This window comes from Castor canadensis, chromosome 13 (genome assembly GCF_047511655.1).
Source record: "Castor canadensis chromosome 13, mCasCan1.hap1v2, whole genome shotgun sequence".
Taxonomy (NCBI): domain Eukaryota; kingdom Metazoa; phylum Chordata; class Mammalia; order Rodentia; family Castoridae; genus Castor; species Castor canadensis.
Window position 1 is genome coordinate 52,836,244 of NC_133398.1, and position 12,679 is coordinate 52,848,922.

A 12,679-nucleotide genomic window follows, 5' to 3' on the forward strand; every position below is an offset into this window, starting at 1 on the left:
ACTAGAGAAAAGGTTAGATCAAAAAGAATTAACCTAGAAGGTAACACCCACGCACAGGAAATCAATGTGAGTCAATGCCCTGTATAGCTATCCTTATCTCAACCAGCAAAACCCCTTGTTCCTTCCTATTATTGCTTATACTCTCTCTACAACAAAATTAGAGATAAGGGCAAAATAGTTTCTGCTGGGTATTGAGGTGGGGGAGCAGGAGGGGGTGGAGTGGGTGGTAAGGGAGGGGGTGGGGGCAGGGGGGAGAAATGAACCAAGCCTTGTATGCACATATGAATAATAAAAGAAAAATGAAAAAAAAAGTTTTGACAGTTATCTTGACAAAACAAAAAACATTTTTAAGACAGTTTTTATAAATGTTATTAAGAACAATATAATAAAGAGTTTTCTTGTTATGTGCTTAGAGAATTAAGTTTTAGTTTAACATCAGTACATTAAATTTTGACCTTGCAAAACCTTTAATGTAACTGGATCTTAGTCAACTTAATCACTTACATAGGCATTTATAAGCTCCATCTTTTTATGACAACTTACTTTGTACCTTTATGACAACTTAGTCTGTACCTTTATGACAACTTACTCTGTACCTTTATGACAACTTATTTTGTATCCCCTGGGGGAGCTTGTCTTTATCCTTCTTTTTTTAAGTATTTTTTAACCTTTTATTTTTAAAAACCGTATCTTTAATACCATATATATATGTTACTTGTTGAAAATAACTCATAAAACATTTTAACTCAGAACCTTATATTTGTATGAAAAAAACCAGAAAGAAACAACCTAAAATTATTTTTGTATAAAAATATTTATAGAAAGCCCATTTGTTAATAGACCCACGTATTATAAGAGAGACTTAAATCCTAGAATTTATTTATGACAGAATGAAACAGGCTAAGGTCATTTTTAACTACCCAAATTTTAAGATTCCTGTTGTATGCTGTGGACTGCCTTTCTTTTTCTTTTCTTTTTTTTTCCTCCTCTGGTCTAAGCCAGAGTGTTAACCCCTGAATGCCTGCATCCTAGTGAGACCTGATTGAAATAAATTTGAAATCCTGCTTTCTTAAAAGTAACAGTGGAACAGAGTAATAACTTTTTACATTTACTTTATAATAAGAACCATCCTCAAGATGATTACATATTCATATGTAAAAAGCCTAAGCAGTTTATAACAGAGATCTTTAAAACACTCTTTTTCTGTTACTTTGAATATCACATTAATTTTATAACAGCAGTTTAAGAACCATTTTGAAGATGCTTACACATACACACATATACACACACACACTTAAAAGTTTTATAAATTAAGTATGCCAGAAAAAAATGTCAACTTAAGCATGCATAAGATGAGCTGGAATTCCAGGAGCAAATTAAATTTTGCCCAGTTCTTTAAACAAATTGATATACATACACACATCTCACAGCCAGCATGAGCAAGTCCACTGACCTGACTGGAGGTGACTGTAGATTAAGAAAAAGACACAAAGACAGGCATGGAGAAAAGCTGGGATCCGGTGGGTCCAAGGCTCCTGATGAGAGACACTGGCAGCCCACTGTGTATCCAAGCGCATTTATTTACACAATGCATATGTGGAAGTCAAGTTAGATTCTCAAGTCACGTAGTCAGCAAGAACAAGGATGCTATGTTAAGTTGTTTCATATGTCCAATGAAAGTCTATTCTGACTGTCCTTCTCTAAAAGTAAACATATCCTGTTTCCCACGCAAGGCAGCTGTGCTGAACCTTGTCCGCTTCCTTTAAGCTGGGGCAGTGCCTTTGCAGCGCAAAGGTCCTTGACATGGCCATGCTCATGTCAAGTTTTCTTCTCAGTCCATTCAGTTACAGGTCACACACACACACACACACACACACACACACACACACAACTAGAGTGCACTCTCAAAAAAATAAAAAACTTTTAAATTTTACCCAGAGGGCAATCCAGTGGAATGGTGGATGATGCATCTGTTCTCTTGTGAGTCTCCCTCTTTGGAACTGAATTTTTGTTATCCATCCCTTAACCTCAGTGTGGCTATTTCCCAGGAAAACTTCAAACCTCTGTTAACTCTTGGAGGTGTCTTACGCACTTTCACATAGCACAGTACTTCCACCCTGCTCCCTGAACCTGAGTGGTCTCTGGGAGGTGATCAGTCTCCCCTTCTGCCTCCTGAGGCAGGCCTGAATTTGAACCTGGGCTCTTACCAGTCTGATGAGCAGTGCTTCCCTCCCCTCTCTGGTTCCTGCACCTCACCAGGTTCCGTTGTGCATCTGAGGCCTTCACCCCAACTTGCTGGGAGGATGATTCTCCCTCTGGATCAAACTGTGCATTGGCACCTGGTTGGATCTTCTCCGGGTGGTCTTGGGGATGCACCCTGGTGAAGGGAGGTGACAAATCACCATCTCTACAATCCTGGATGAGACCCCAAGAAATGTTGCGGGAATCTCAAGCTGAGATACAGGACACTGAGATAATTTAGCGGGAAGTGAAGTTTTATTGTTCCAGCACAGACTCAGCAGACCCATGTCCAAAGGCTGAGCCCCAAGAACAAAGGATCTCAACTTTTATACCCTTGCAAGCAGGTTACAGTAGCAAAAAGCAAAGTCTAATCCATGTATGGTTGCATGTAACTCTATTGGCTACTTCTCTCCCAGTGCTACTTCAATTCTTTATGCTACACTATCCCTTCCCCCTGCTACATTATCAGAAATGTTGCTTTTTTTTTTTTAGTTCTCCTCCCTACTACACCATCACAAAAAAAGGGCTGGTGGAATGGCTCAAGGTGTACGCCCTGACTTCAAACCCCAGTACCAAAAAACAAAACAAAACAAAAAAACATGCTATGACCCTGCTGAGATGGTACATGCAGAAAGCAGGAGGAATGAGAATTCAAGGACATTTTGGGCTGCAAAGTGAGACCCTATCTCAAACAACAACAAGCAAATATGTCCTATGAAAGGTGGAATTTGTGTGTGTGTGTGCGAGCATGCATCTGCATGCAATCTCTGTCCTCCTATTCTAGATTGCCATTGCCACTTATTTGGTCTTTCTCTTAAAATGACAAGCTTTGTCATTTTGAAGCAGATTGTGTCTCTGACCAAAAGAAACTGACCCACAAAGTGAGAGTCCTCGGCCATTTAGGTGTATGCTCCAAGCTGTGTATATTTGTGTGTGAAGGCAGGAGACAGAGAGAGGTGTTACTTCTATTACTTTGCTGAGAAATATCCTTCAATTCTTGATTTTTATTTTTCATAGGAAATGGTGTTATGAATGAGAGAGTCAGATTATTTTTTAACATAAATACATTAAAAATCCAGTTTAGACACAGAATGCATGCCCTAATCGGAACCTCCCCCTCACCTCCATAAAACAAACACACAAATATGGACTGCTTATAAGCCTCATTTGTTCACCTGTTGGAGAACTGCCAAAAATCTGGTGGTCTCAAGGTGTGTGTGTGTGCATCTTTGAAGTTCTTACAAGTGCATGAAGGGAAGGGGCGTGGCTTCCATGCTGAGGGAGGAGGAGGTGGTTTGAGAAGTCCTTTTGTGATTGCTATGGACCTGTAATTTAAGCTTGGACTTCATCATGGCAGTGGAACTGTGTGCCTGTGGGGATGCATGCTACCAAGTAGTTCCAGAGATCAGTGCAGGGATGTGTGTTGCTAGGAGACAGCAGGTAGAAGCCTAGAAAGTGCCCTGCTCTGTTCACACTTCCACAGAACATTTGAAAGATGATGTTTTGATTTATGAATTAGACCTGCGATTTGAAATTCCCTAACTGGAATCTTCAAGCTGCTGTGGAAGTCTTTGATTCAGATATGTTAACAGCAGCGGTGCAGTCTGTGATCAGAGGACTTCCAAAGTCCTTGTGTCCCACTTGGAAGAATCCATAGCAGGACACCTGGGTGTAAATGGAGTTTATGAAAAGTTAGGAAAGGGAAATACAAAAGGAAGCATGGTGGGCCCAGGTGGAATCTGCAGGCAGAGAGCATGCTTCTCTTTACCTGGTGCTTTTAAAACTTACACTAACCTATGGGAAGGGCAGAATCAGGTGGATTACCTTCCAATAATCAATGAGTGGGGAGAGGCATGGCTGGTCCCTGGACCAGATGAGGGCAATCCCTGGGCCAGGGCATTGCCAATCTGCAATGTAAGAACACTAAGTCATATATTCTCTATGAGTCCCGAACTTTCCCTACCTCTGGGCTGCCTCAGATGAACGAGTGAAAGCTGGCAGTAGGATTTTCTTGGACAGTGAGTCTCACCCAGTTACTAGCTTTCTACAATGGAGTTACAAGTTAGAATTTAGCAAGCATCACTGATTTCTCCGGTATGAGCCCCAGTACCTTGGCTGCTTTGGTCATTTGAGCACACATTGTAATAAATGAATGACCTTTTTTACTTACTTCCCCCTCTACCCTGAGGTGCTAGGGAGCAATTTTTCCAATCCTTTTTTAATTTTTATTTTCTGACAGAACTGGGGTTTGAACTCAAGGACTTGTGTTTAATAGGCAAGTGCCCAATCACTTGAGCCATGCCCTCAGCCCTTTTTTCTTTTAGTTATTTTTCAGATGGGGTCTTGGGTTTTTTCCCAGGGCAGACTTTGGACCTTAATCCTCCTACTTCCATAAAGGGGGATTTACAAATGTGAGTCACCCTGCCTGCCTTGTTATCTGAAATAGGGTCTCACTACTTTTTGCCTTGAATTTCCATCTCCCTAGCTCCACCTCCCACATAGCTGGGCTTAGAGACCTGAGCATCCATGACTAACTTTATTTTGTTTTTGAGACAGAGTCTCACTAACTTTGCCCAGCTAGTCTGGATCTCAAAATCCTCTTGCCTCTGCCTCCTGAGTAGTTGGGATTATAGACATATACCACCATGCTACCACACTCAGCTCTTCTTTTTTTTTTTTGATACTGGGGTTACTGGGGTTTGAACTCAGGGCCTACACCTTGACCACTCCACCAGCTGTTTTTGTTTTTGTTTTTGTTTTTCTGATGAGTTTTTTTGAGATAGGGTCTTGCAAACTATTTGCCCACACTGGCTTGGAACCTCAATCCTCCTGATCTCTGCCTCCTGAGTAGCTAGGATTATAGGCGTGAACCACTGCGCATGGCTAAGGACTTCTTTTTCTTTTATTTTTGCAGCACTGGAGTTTAACCTGAGGGTCTCACAACTGCTAGAGGCACTTTTACTGCTTGAGTCACCCCACCGGTGAGGAAGGTTTTCTCTTAAAAGAACTTTATGTCAGTCCACAAAGTGAATTAGCCTTGGTTATGTATTAGTTAAGTTTGATCTTTAAATGGATGATAATATTACTATCCTCTAAATTTCAACCCCAGGTTGTTTGGTATTTCCTCATGTGTTTTTGAGTCTTTGTCATCAGAGCGATATATCCAACTAAAGAATCACATTGCTTAGACTAGAGGCATGAGAGTGGCTGGGTAAACATCCAATCAGGTCACACAGCTGCAGAATATTTAATGTTCACGAAATAGTTAATGGAAAAAGCAAGCTACAGAATAACAAGCGTAAATATGAGCCCACTTTTATGAAAATGTATTACTTAATAGATACGCTAACAGGAAAGCAGGGAAATGTTATGTTCCAAAAGATCAAAAGTCATCACGCCTAAGTGCTGGAGTTATGGGTGATTGTTATTTTTTCCATATTTCTATCCTTTTTCTTCTAGAAGCATATATTACATTTTTCATATATTGTTATTATTAATTTTTTTGGCAGTACTGGGGTTTGCACTTGATTTTGCTCTTGCTAGGCAGGTGCTCTACTACTTGAGCCATGCCCCTAACCTCTCCCCCTAAGGAAAAAACTTTCAACTTTTTTTTCTAGCTCACATCTCATTAGCTCTTGCTCTTTATTTCAATGTTTCATTCAACAAACATTCACTGTGGGCCTTTAGATTTTAATTCCTCAGAAACAGAATGATAGCACTGAAAGAATTTTGGCATCAGAGTTTATAGACAGAATCTTTGACTCAATCCTAAAATACAAACTAGGTAATCTTGGACACGTGACTTAACCTTTTTGAGTAAGAGCGCAAATAGGAAAAACATGTCCTTCCTACCTTGAATGAGGATGTATTTTTAAGTCATAAAAAGAAAAAAAAAATCACATAATCAACTTGTAAATGTCTCAAGTAGAGGGGCTTAAATAAACTAATCTTCAGCATCTTGATTTGCATTCATTTATTAAATGCCTTCTGGCTTTTTAGTTAAGCACAGGCTTATTAAGGTGGGGGTGAGGGTGGGAATATAGTGTTCTACACAGACTCAAAGCAGACACAGGACGTTAATGCATTCCTAGAGAAAGCAGATTTTAAAAATGGGTCCAAGATAATAAGTTCTTTAGGGGGTGTGGGATCAGTATTGATGCATTGTTTTCTTTTTATTTAACACTTTTATTGTTAGGCTCACCCCCACCATCATTCTCCCTCGGCCCCTTCCCCCCTAGAAAGTAAGATTTTCTAGGCAGGAAAAAAGGGGCTGAAAAAGGGTCTACTGGTCTTCAAAAAATGCTTTGCCCACTTAGGTTTTCTTGTGGTTAGACTCTGATCCACAGTGACCTAGGTTCACAATGGCCTGTGGCCCCCAAGAACGGCTGCTTAGTTACCTGCAACCAACACCAATCATCATGCAAAGTAAACTTCCAGTTCCCAGGGTAGTTTGTGCTCCAGCAACTGGAAGATCCTGCCCCGTGGTCATTAGGTGCTGAGGGTGGTAATTGGTTCTTCTTCCAGTATACAGGTTGAGTTACAGTTTAGTAACTACATCTTACCCAGGGCCATTCCTTTCACAAAATGACTATGTGAAAGAGATTTACGGTGGAGCCGTGATTTTGCATACATTGCGAATCCATGCAGCATTGACACAGGCCATGATTCAGGCACCTCAGATTCTGGTTATCCTCTGCCAGCTGTGCTGCTTAGGCAAGTTAGTCAACTGCCTTTTTTCTCTGTAAAGTAACAGCCTGGCTTAAATGTAGTGTTTCTTTTCCTGTTTTTAGGGGTGCTGAGGGGCTGCTCCCCATTTTTAATGACAGCAGTTTCTCTAAGGGAGTGTAGTTCCTGACCCATTTGAACAGTTGCCTGACCCCTGTGCCTCATGCCTCAGTTCCCCCATGAGAAAAAAAACCCTCACATCCACTTGCCAATGCCTCACCTGTTTGCTCACAAACTAGTTCATGGTGCTGCAAGTGTTGGTGATGGTGCCAAGGTAGGCCACCAATGCCACATTGCTGTATCGATTATACAAGTCTGTCTTGAACGTCACTGTGCTGAGCACTAGGAGGCAGTGACAGAGGATATAGACCTCCTGCGGGAGCTCATGATTGAAGACCACCCCTGCTTCAGAGCCCTTGATAAACTCCAAGATGAGCTTGACGAAAATCTGCAGCATCTCTTTTATTTGCTTGTTTGTTTTGAGACAGAGTCTCACTATATAGCCCAGATGACTCTGTACTCTCTTGTTCTTCTGCCTCAACCTCCCAAATGCTGGGATTACAGGTGTGTACAACCATGCCTGCAGCCATGCAGCATCTTATAGGTGCTGTGCTGTGCTATTAGGTGTTCAGCATCAGCGGAGTTCCCTCCACTGCCTGATAACTCATGGTTTATACCAATGCATTCAGCTTCCTCAGTGGAGGTCAGCTCAGCAAACAGTACTGTGGCTTTTCCATTGGTTATTTCAACGACAGACTCAAAAAACGCTAAAAGGGACATCTGTGTTCTTGGAAAGAGTTCAACTTAAGCAATAGGAGAGCTGGGCACCAGTGACTTACTGCTGTAATCCTAGCTATTTAGGAGGCAGAGATCAGGAGGATTCTGGTTTGAAGCCAGCCTGAGCAAATACTTTGTGAGACCCTATCTTGAAAATATTCAACACAAAATAGATCTGGTGCAGTGATTCAAGTGGTAGGTAGAGTGCCTGCCTAGCAAGCATGAGGCCTGAGGTTCTAATCCCAGTACCACTCCCCTTCCCCCTGGCAAAAAAAGAAAAAAGAAGAAGAAGAAGAAAGAGGGGCTCCTCGCCAGGTGCTGGTGGCTCACGCCTGTAATCCTAGCTACTCAGGAGGCAAAGATCAGGAGGATCACAGTTTGAGGCCAGCCCAGGCAAATTGTTCAAGAGACCCTCACCTGCAAAATAAGCAGAGAAAAAATGGGCTGGAGGTGTTGCTCAAGCGGAGAGCACCTGCTTTGTAAGTGTGAAGGCTTGAGTTCAAACTCCAGTCCCCCCCCCACAAAAAAATATATATATACACATATGTATCTATATACAGCCGACTACTTGCCTGGGACTATGTTTAGGCCCTTTCATACATCTTTTTCAGCACAATAATCCTTAGAGTTAGGTGGTGTTATTATCACCATAGTACACACAAAGTTGTGGCTCTAATTCTCAAAGTGAATGATTTTTCCTCTATATCTTGCTACACTCTAAGAAACTACAAAAGAACTGATTGTAACTGATACATGCAGTGCAGCACTTTATCTGTATGCAATAGTCCCCCTTCATCCATGGCTTCACTTTCCTTTGTTTTAGTTATCCACAGCCATCTGCAGTCTGAAAATACTAATGAAAAATTCCAAGCTGGTGAGGTGCTACATACCTGTAATCTCAGCACTTAGGAGGCTGAAGCAGGAGAATGTCAAATTCAAATATAGCTGGGGCTGTATAGCAAGACCCTCTCTCAAAAAAAGAAAAGGAAAGAAAGAAAATTCCACAAGTAAACAACTGGTATGTTTTAAATTGCTGTTCTGAACAGCAAGATGAAATCCTGTACCATCTGGCTCCATTCTACCCTGGACAAGAATCATCCCTTTGCCCAACATATCCATACTGTCTTGCTACCCACTCTGGAGCAGTTGAGAGAGACCACATAGCTTTTATTATGACATGCTGCGATCATTCTATCTTATTAGAATGATGCCTGACTTATAGATTAAACTTTATTGTAGGTATGTATGTATAAGAAAAAAATACATACAGTGTTTGGTACTATTGGCAGTTTTAGGCACCCACTGGGAATCTTGGAACATATCTCCTGCATATATTCTATTATTTTAGAAATTGTTCGTCCTTGTCAAATCACCAGGTTTCACCTATTGTGAACATTAACTACATGATGTAGTAATGAAAACAGTGAACTTTCTCTTAATTTTTCTTTGCTTTATTTTTTGCTTATTTAAAATTTATTCTTGAGTCCAACTTCTGATCTGTTTAGTAAGAAGGAGCTGTTTCAAAAAGGAGAAGGAAAAGGGGGATGGCACAGATCCCTTCAGTCTTGGACATGGGAAGTACCTGTGTCTGGCAGAACTGGTATGAGACAAAGAGATAATCCTTTCCTGCCTGCTGGGATTGTAGAGGTCCTTGACCCAAAAGGACTCAGGAAAGGAATGAACAGACGAGACACATGGAAGGACTCACTCACTCAGGAAGGGAATGACAAGACACATGACCAGAAGGCTGGTGACCAACTGGCAAAATTTTATTTTTCTCAGCAAGTTTTATACAAAAGAGGAAGAGACTTAAACATCAAAAACACTCTGACCTAGTAACAACTTTTCTGTTTTTGCCACCCTGCATTCTTACTGCCAGTGTCCTTGATTCAGTATAAACTTCTTTTTTAGTCAAGGGAAACCATTTATCGTTCCTTCCCATTGTGACAGAGACATGGTGCACCTGCAGATTCTGACCTTGTTGGAATGCCACTAAGCCACAGTGACCTTGTCGGACTGTGGCTTATGGTTCCCAACACCTGCTATCTGGATAATAAAGAGCATTGGCCAGACATTTGAGCACACAGAGATAGAGAGGAGCCAGGTGGAAAGCACAGACTATGGTGCTGAAATGCATTAATAAGGAACATAGTGATTTGGCTGGTGACCCTCCAGCACAATGTTTTACAGGTCCAGTTGGGGATGATATGTTTCACTGGCAAGACACAATTATGGGACCTAATGAAAGCCCATATCAAGGCAGTGAATTGTTTTTGAAATTCATTTTCCTACAGACTACTCCTTCAAATCAGCTAAGGTTGCATTTATAAGAATTTATCATCCAAATATTAACAGTAAAGGCAGCATTTGTTTCAATATTCTAAGATTACAGTGGTCTCCTGCTTTAACTAGTTCTAAAGTTCTTTTATCCATTTGTTCACTGCTATGCAATCCAAACCCAGATTACCCCCTAGTGCCAGAGATTGCACAGATCTCTAAAACAGACAGAGATAAGTACAACAGTGTATCTCAGGAATGGGCTCTGGGATGATGCTACCTTAAAGTCAGAATAACCTGCATTACAGCTGGAATAAATTTTAAATTACTGTTCCTTTTTTGAGTTTCTTATCCAGCTGCTCCCCTATCAGACCACATCTTTTTTAATTTTATTTTTTGGTTACCTCCTTCCATTCATTCACACGCTCATCTGAGAAGACTTAAGATCTTCCAACTTTGGACAATAACTGCTTTTAGAAACAAGAAAGTGGTTACAAGAGAACAGTTGCCCAGGATTCAGAAATTTTTTTTAAAATGGAGCATGTATATTATGTGGTCAATGTCTTCACTGTTAAGTTGGTTATGAGACTAAACCATTCCTTACTGCTCTAACACACTGAAGAAATCATCTGAGGGGGAGGGAGATGGAGGCTCACTTGTCATAGCATTATTCTATCAGCATCCATACTTGCTTAGGCCTTCTACCGTTAGAGTGTTGAGGATATATGAAATACTTTATGCTCATAACTGATGTAGCTGGAGAATTGGTATTGAATTTATAGTACCAGCAGAACAGAAAATGTGATGCCTGTCAATAAAGGAATGACCTGTTCTCATTCTACAGAGAATGGAAATTGGAAGTCGAACACCCTTTGTATTCCAAAATAGGGTCTCAAAACATTTTGTAATTTTCACTTAAATTGTTTGGAAGCTTAGAGCTATTACTTAATCTATCTTCCAATACACTGTTTAATATAGAACTGAATAAATGATGCAAGTTGTCAATGGATGAGTGATCAACTAATAGCTCTGCTAGTAATTGATTTATTTTTCTTCAATAAAGTTGCAAAAACCAAAAATTTATTCTTTTGATATTATTTGCATTTTCATAAAACAACCTATATGTATGTATGTGTGTATGGGTATTGGGGCTTGAACTTGGATTTGTACTTGCAAAGTCTGTACTTTACCATTTGAGCCATGCCTCCAGTCCTTCATAAAACAATTTAAATCCTTCATGTGTCATGGAATGAACTGGATGTAAATAATATGGGGTTGAAGCATTTGCCTAGCACACAGGAGGGCCTAAATTCAATTCTCCTGGTTCTGAAAAAAAATTAAGTTACAATTATGAATTCATTTAACAATTAATTGCATTGTCTTAAAAAGAATAAAAACACATGAAATTGTGACAACCCAGGATAATTTCTACTTAGGAGATCTCAAACTGTTAACAGCAAAACGTATCTCCAGAAGATCTCAGTCCTTGAGCTCTCAGGTGTGAAAGACTCAAACTAGAACACGTGGGTGTAGCAAGGAAGAAAAGTTTTGTTAAGGGAAGGGGATTATTGGCTCTGCCAGGTGAGAGGAGGCATTGCTTGAGGAGAAAAGGGCCCAGGGTCTTTTGTTGGGCTGTTTTTATATCACCTTAAACTTGGAGGTGGAGAAAGAATATGTCATTACCTAGCTCCTTTGACCTACAGGCCAGGGCGAGGAGCTTTTAAGGCAAGTCAGGGAGGATGAGCAGTCCCAAACTTTCCCTATATCTAACCTACCTCAAAATCTACAGCTAGGAGGTGGAGTGGACAACTACAGGAGAAATAGATTTGAAATTGATGAGATCTATCTCTTTAATGCATTTATTTAAGTTATCTATTTCAGATAGAGGAGGGAAAGGGCCGTGGTAGGCTGAAAGAGAGGTGGGGAGAAGGAGTTTGGTGTGTTCAGAAATGAAGTCAATGTGGAGGAGATACTGCCTTTTCCTCTCCCTGGTATTTGGAGAGAGAACAAACCAAAGAAGGATCAAGTTCAGGAATGATTAGGACTAATTGGATCATCCAAGAAATTGTTCTTGCTGGTGACCAGTTTGCATGGGCAAAACAGAAAATGAGGTGTTGGGGTGTAACTTAGTGGTGAGTGTCTGCCTATCACATACAAGAAATCATCTGGCCTCAGGACTTGTTACTTTGTGACTCATTATTCTGGTCTCTGATCCATGAGAAAGGCATTCACCTTAAGCCTGTGTGAAAAGAAATGAACACAGGATTATTTCCCTTGTGTTTGGATGAAGCTTATCTTTTTTTTCTTTTTTTTTTGTGGTACTGGGGCTTGAACTCAGGGCCTTCACCTTGAGCCACTCCACCAGCCCTATTTTTTGAAGGATTTTTTGAGATAGGGTCTCAAGAACTAATTTCTCAGTCTGACTTTGAGCAGCGATCCTCCTGATCTCTGCCTCCTAAGTAGCTAGCATCATAAGTGTGAGCCAGCTGCATGGAGCTGTCTTGTGACAAGGAAATGGCAAAAGCCACTTGTCTGCATTGAGATAATCTTGAGGAAAGGACATTGCAGAGCCACATACAATGTAAGGTCTTGGTTTTTTGTTATTATTTTGATTAAGAGAACACAGTTTAAAGGAATGCTAGATATTATCTAGTTGAAC

At 40.6% G+C, this 12,679-nt stretch overlaps 1 protein-coding gene across 1 annotated transcript; it reads left to right on the forward strand.

Annotated features, from left to right (window-relative positions):
• The first annotated feature begins 9,863 nt into the window (after nucleotides 1–9,863).
• Nucleotides 9,864–10,294, forward strand: LOC109695984 (ubiquitin-conjugating enzyme E2 D3-like). Its single transcript, XM_074052169.1, has 2 exons — nucleotides 9,864–9,984; nucleotides 10,062–10,294. The coding sequence occupies exons 1-2, from the start codon at nucleotides 9,864–9,866 to the stop codon at nucleotides 10,292–10,294; spliced, it is 354 nt and encodes a 117-aa protein (XP_073908270.1).
• The last annotated feature ends 2,385 nt before the right edge of the window (nucleotides 10,295–12,679 follow it).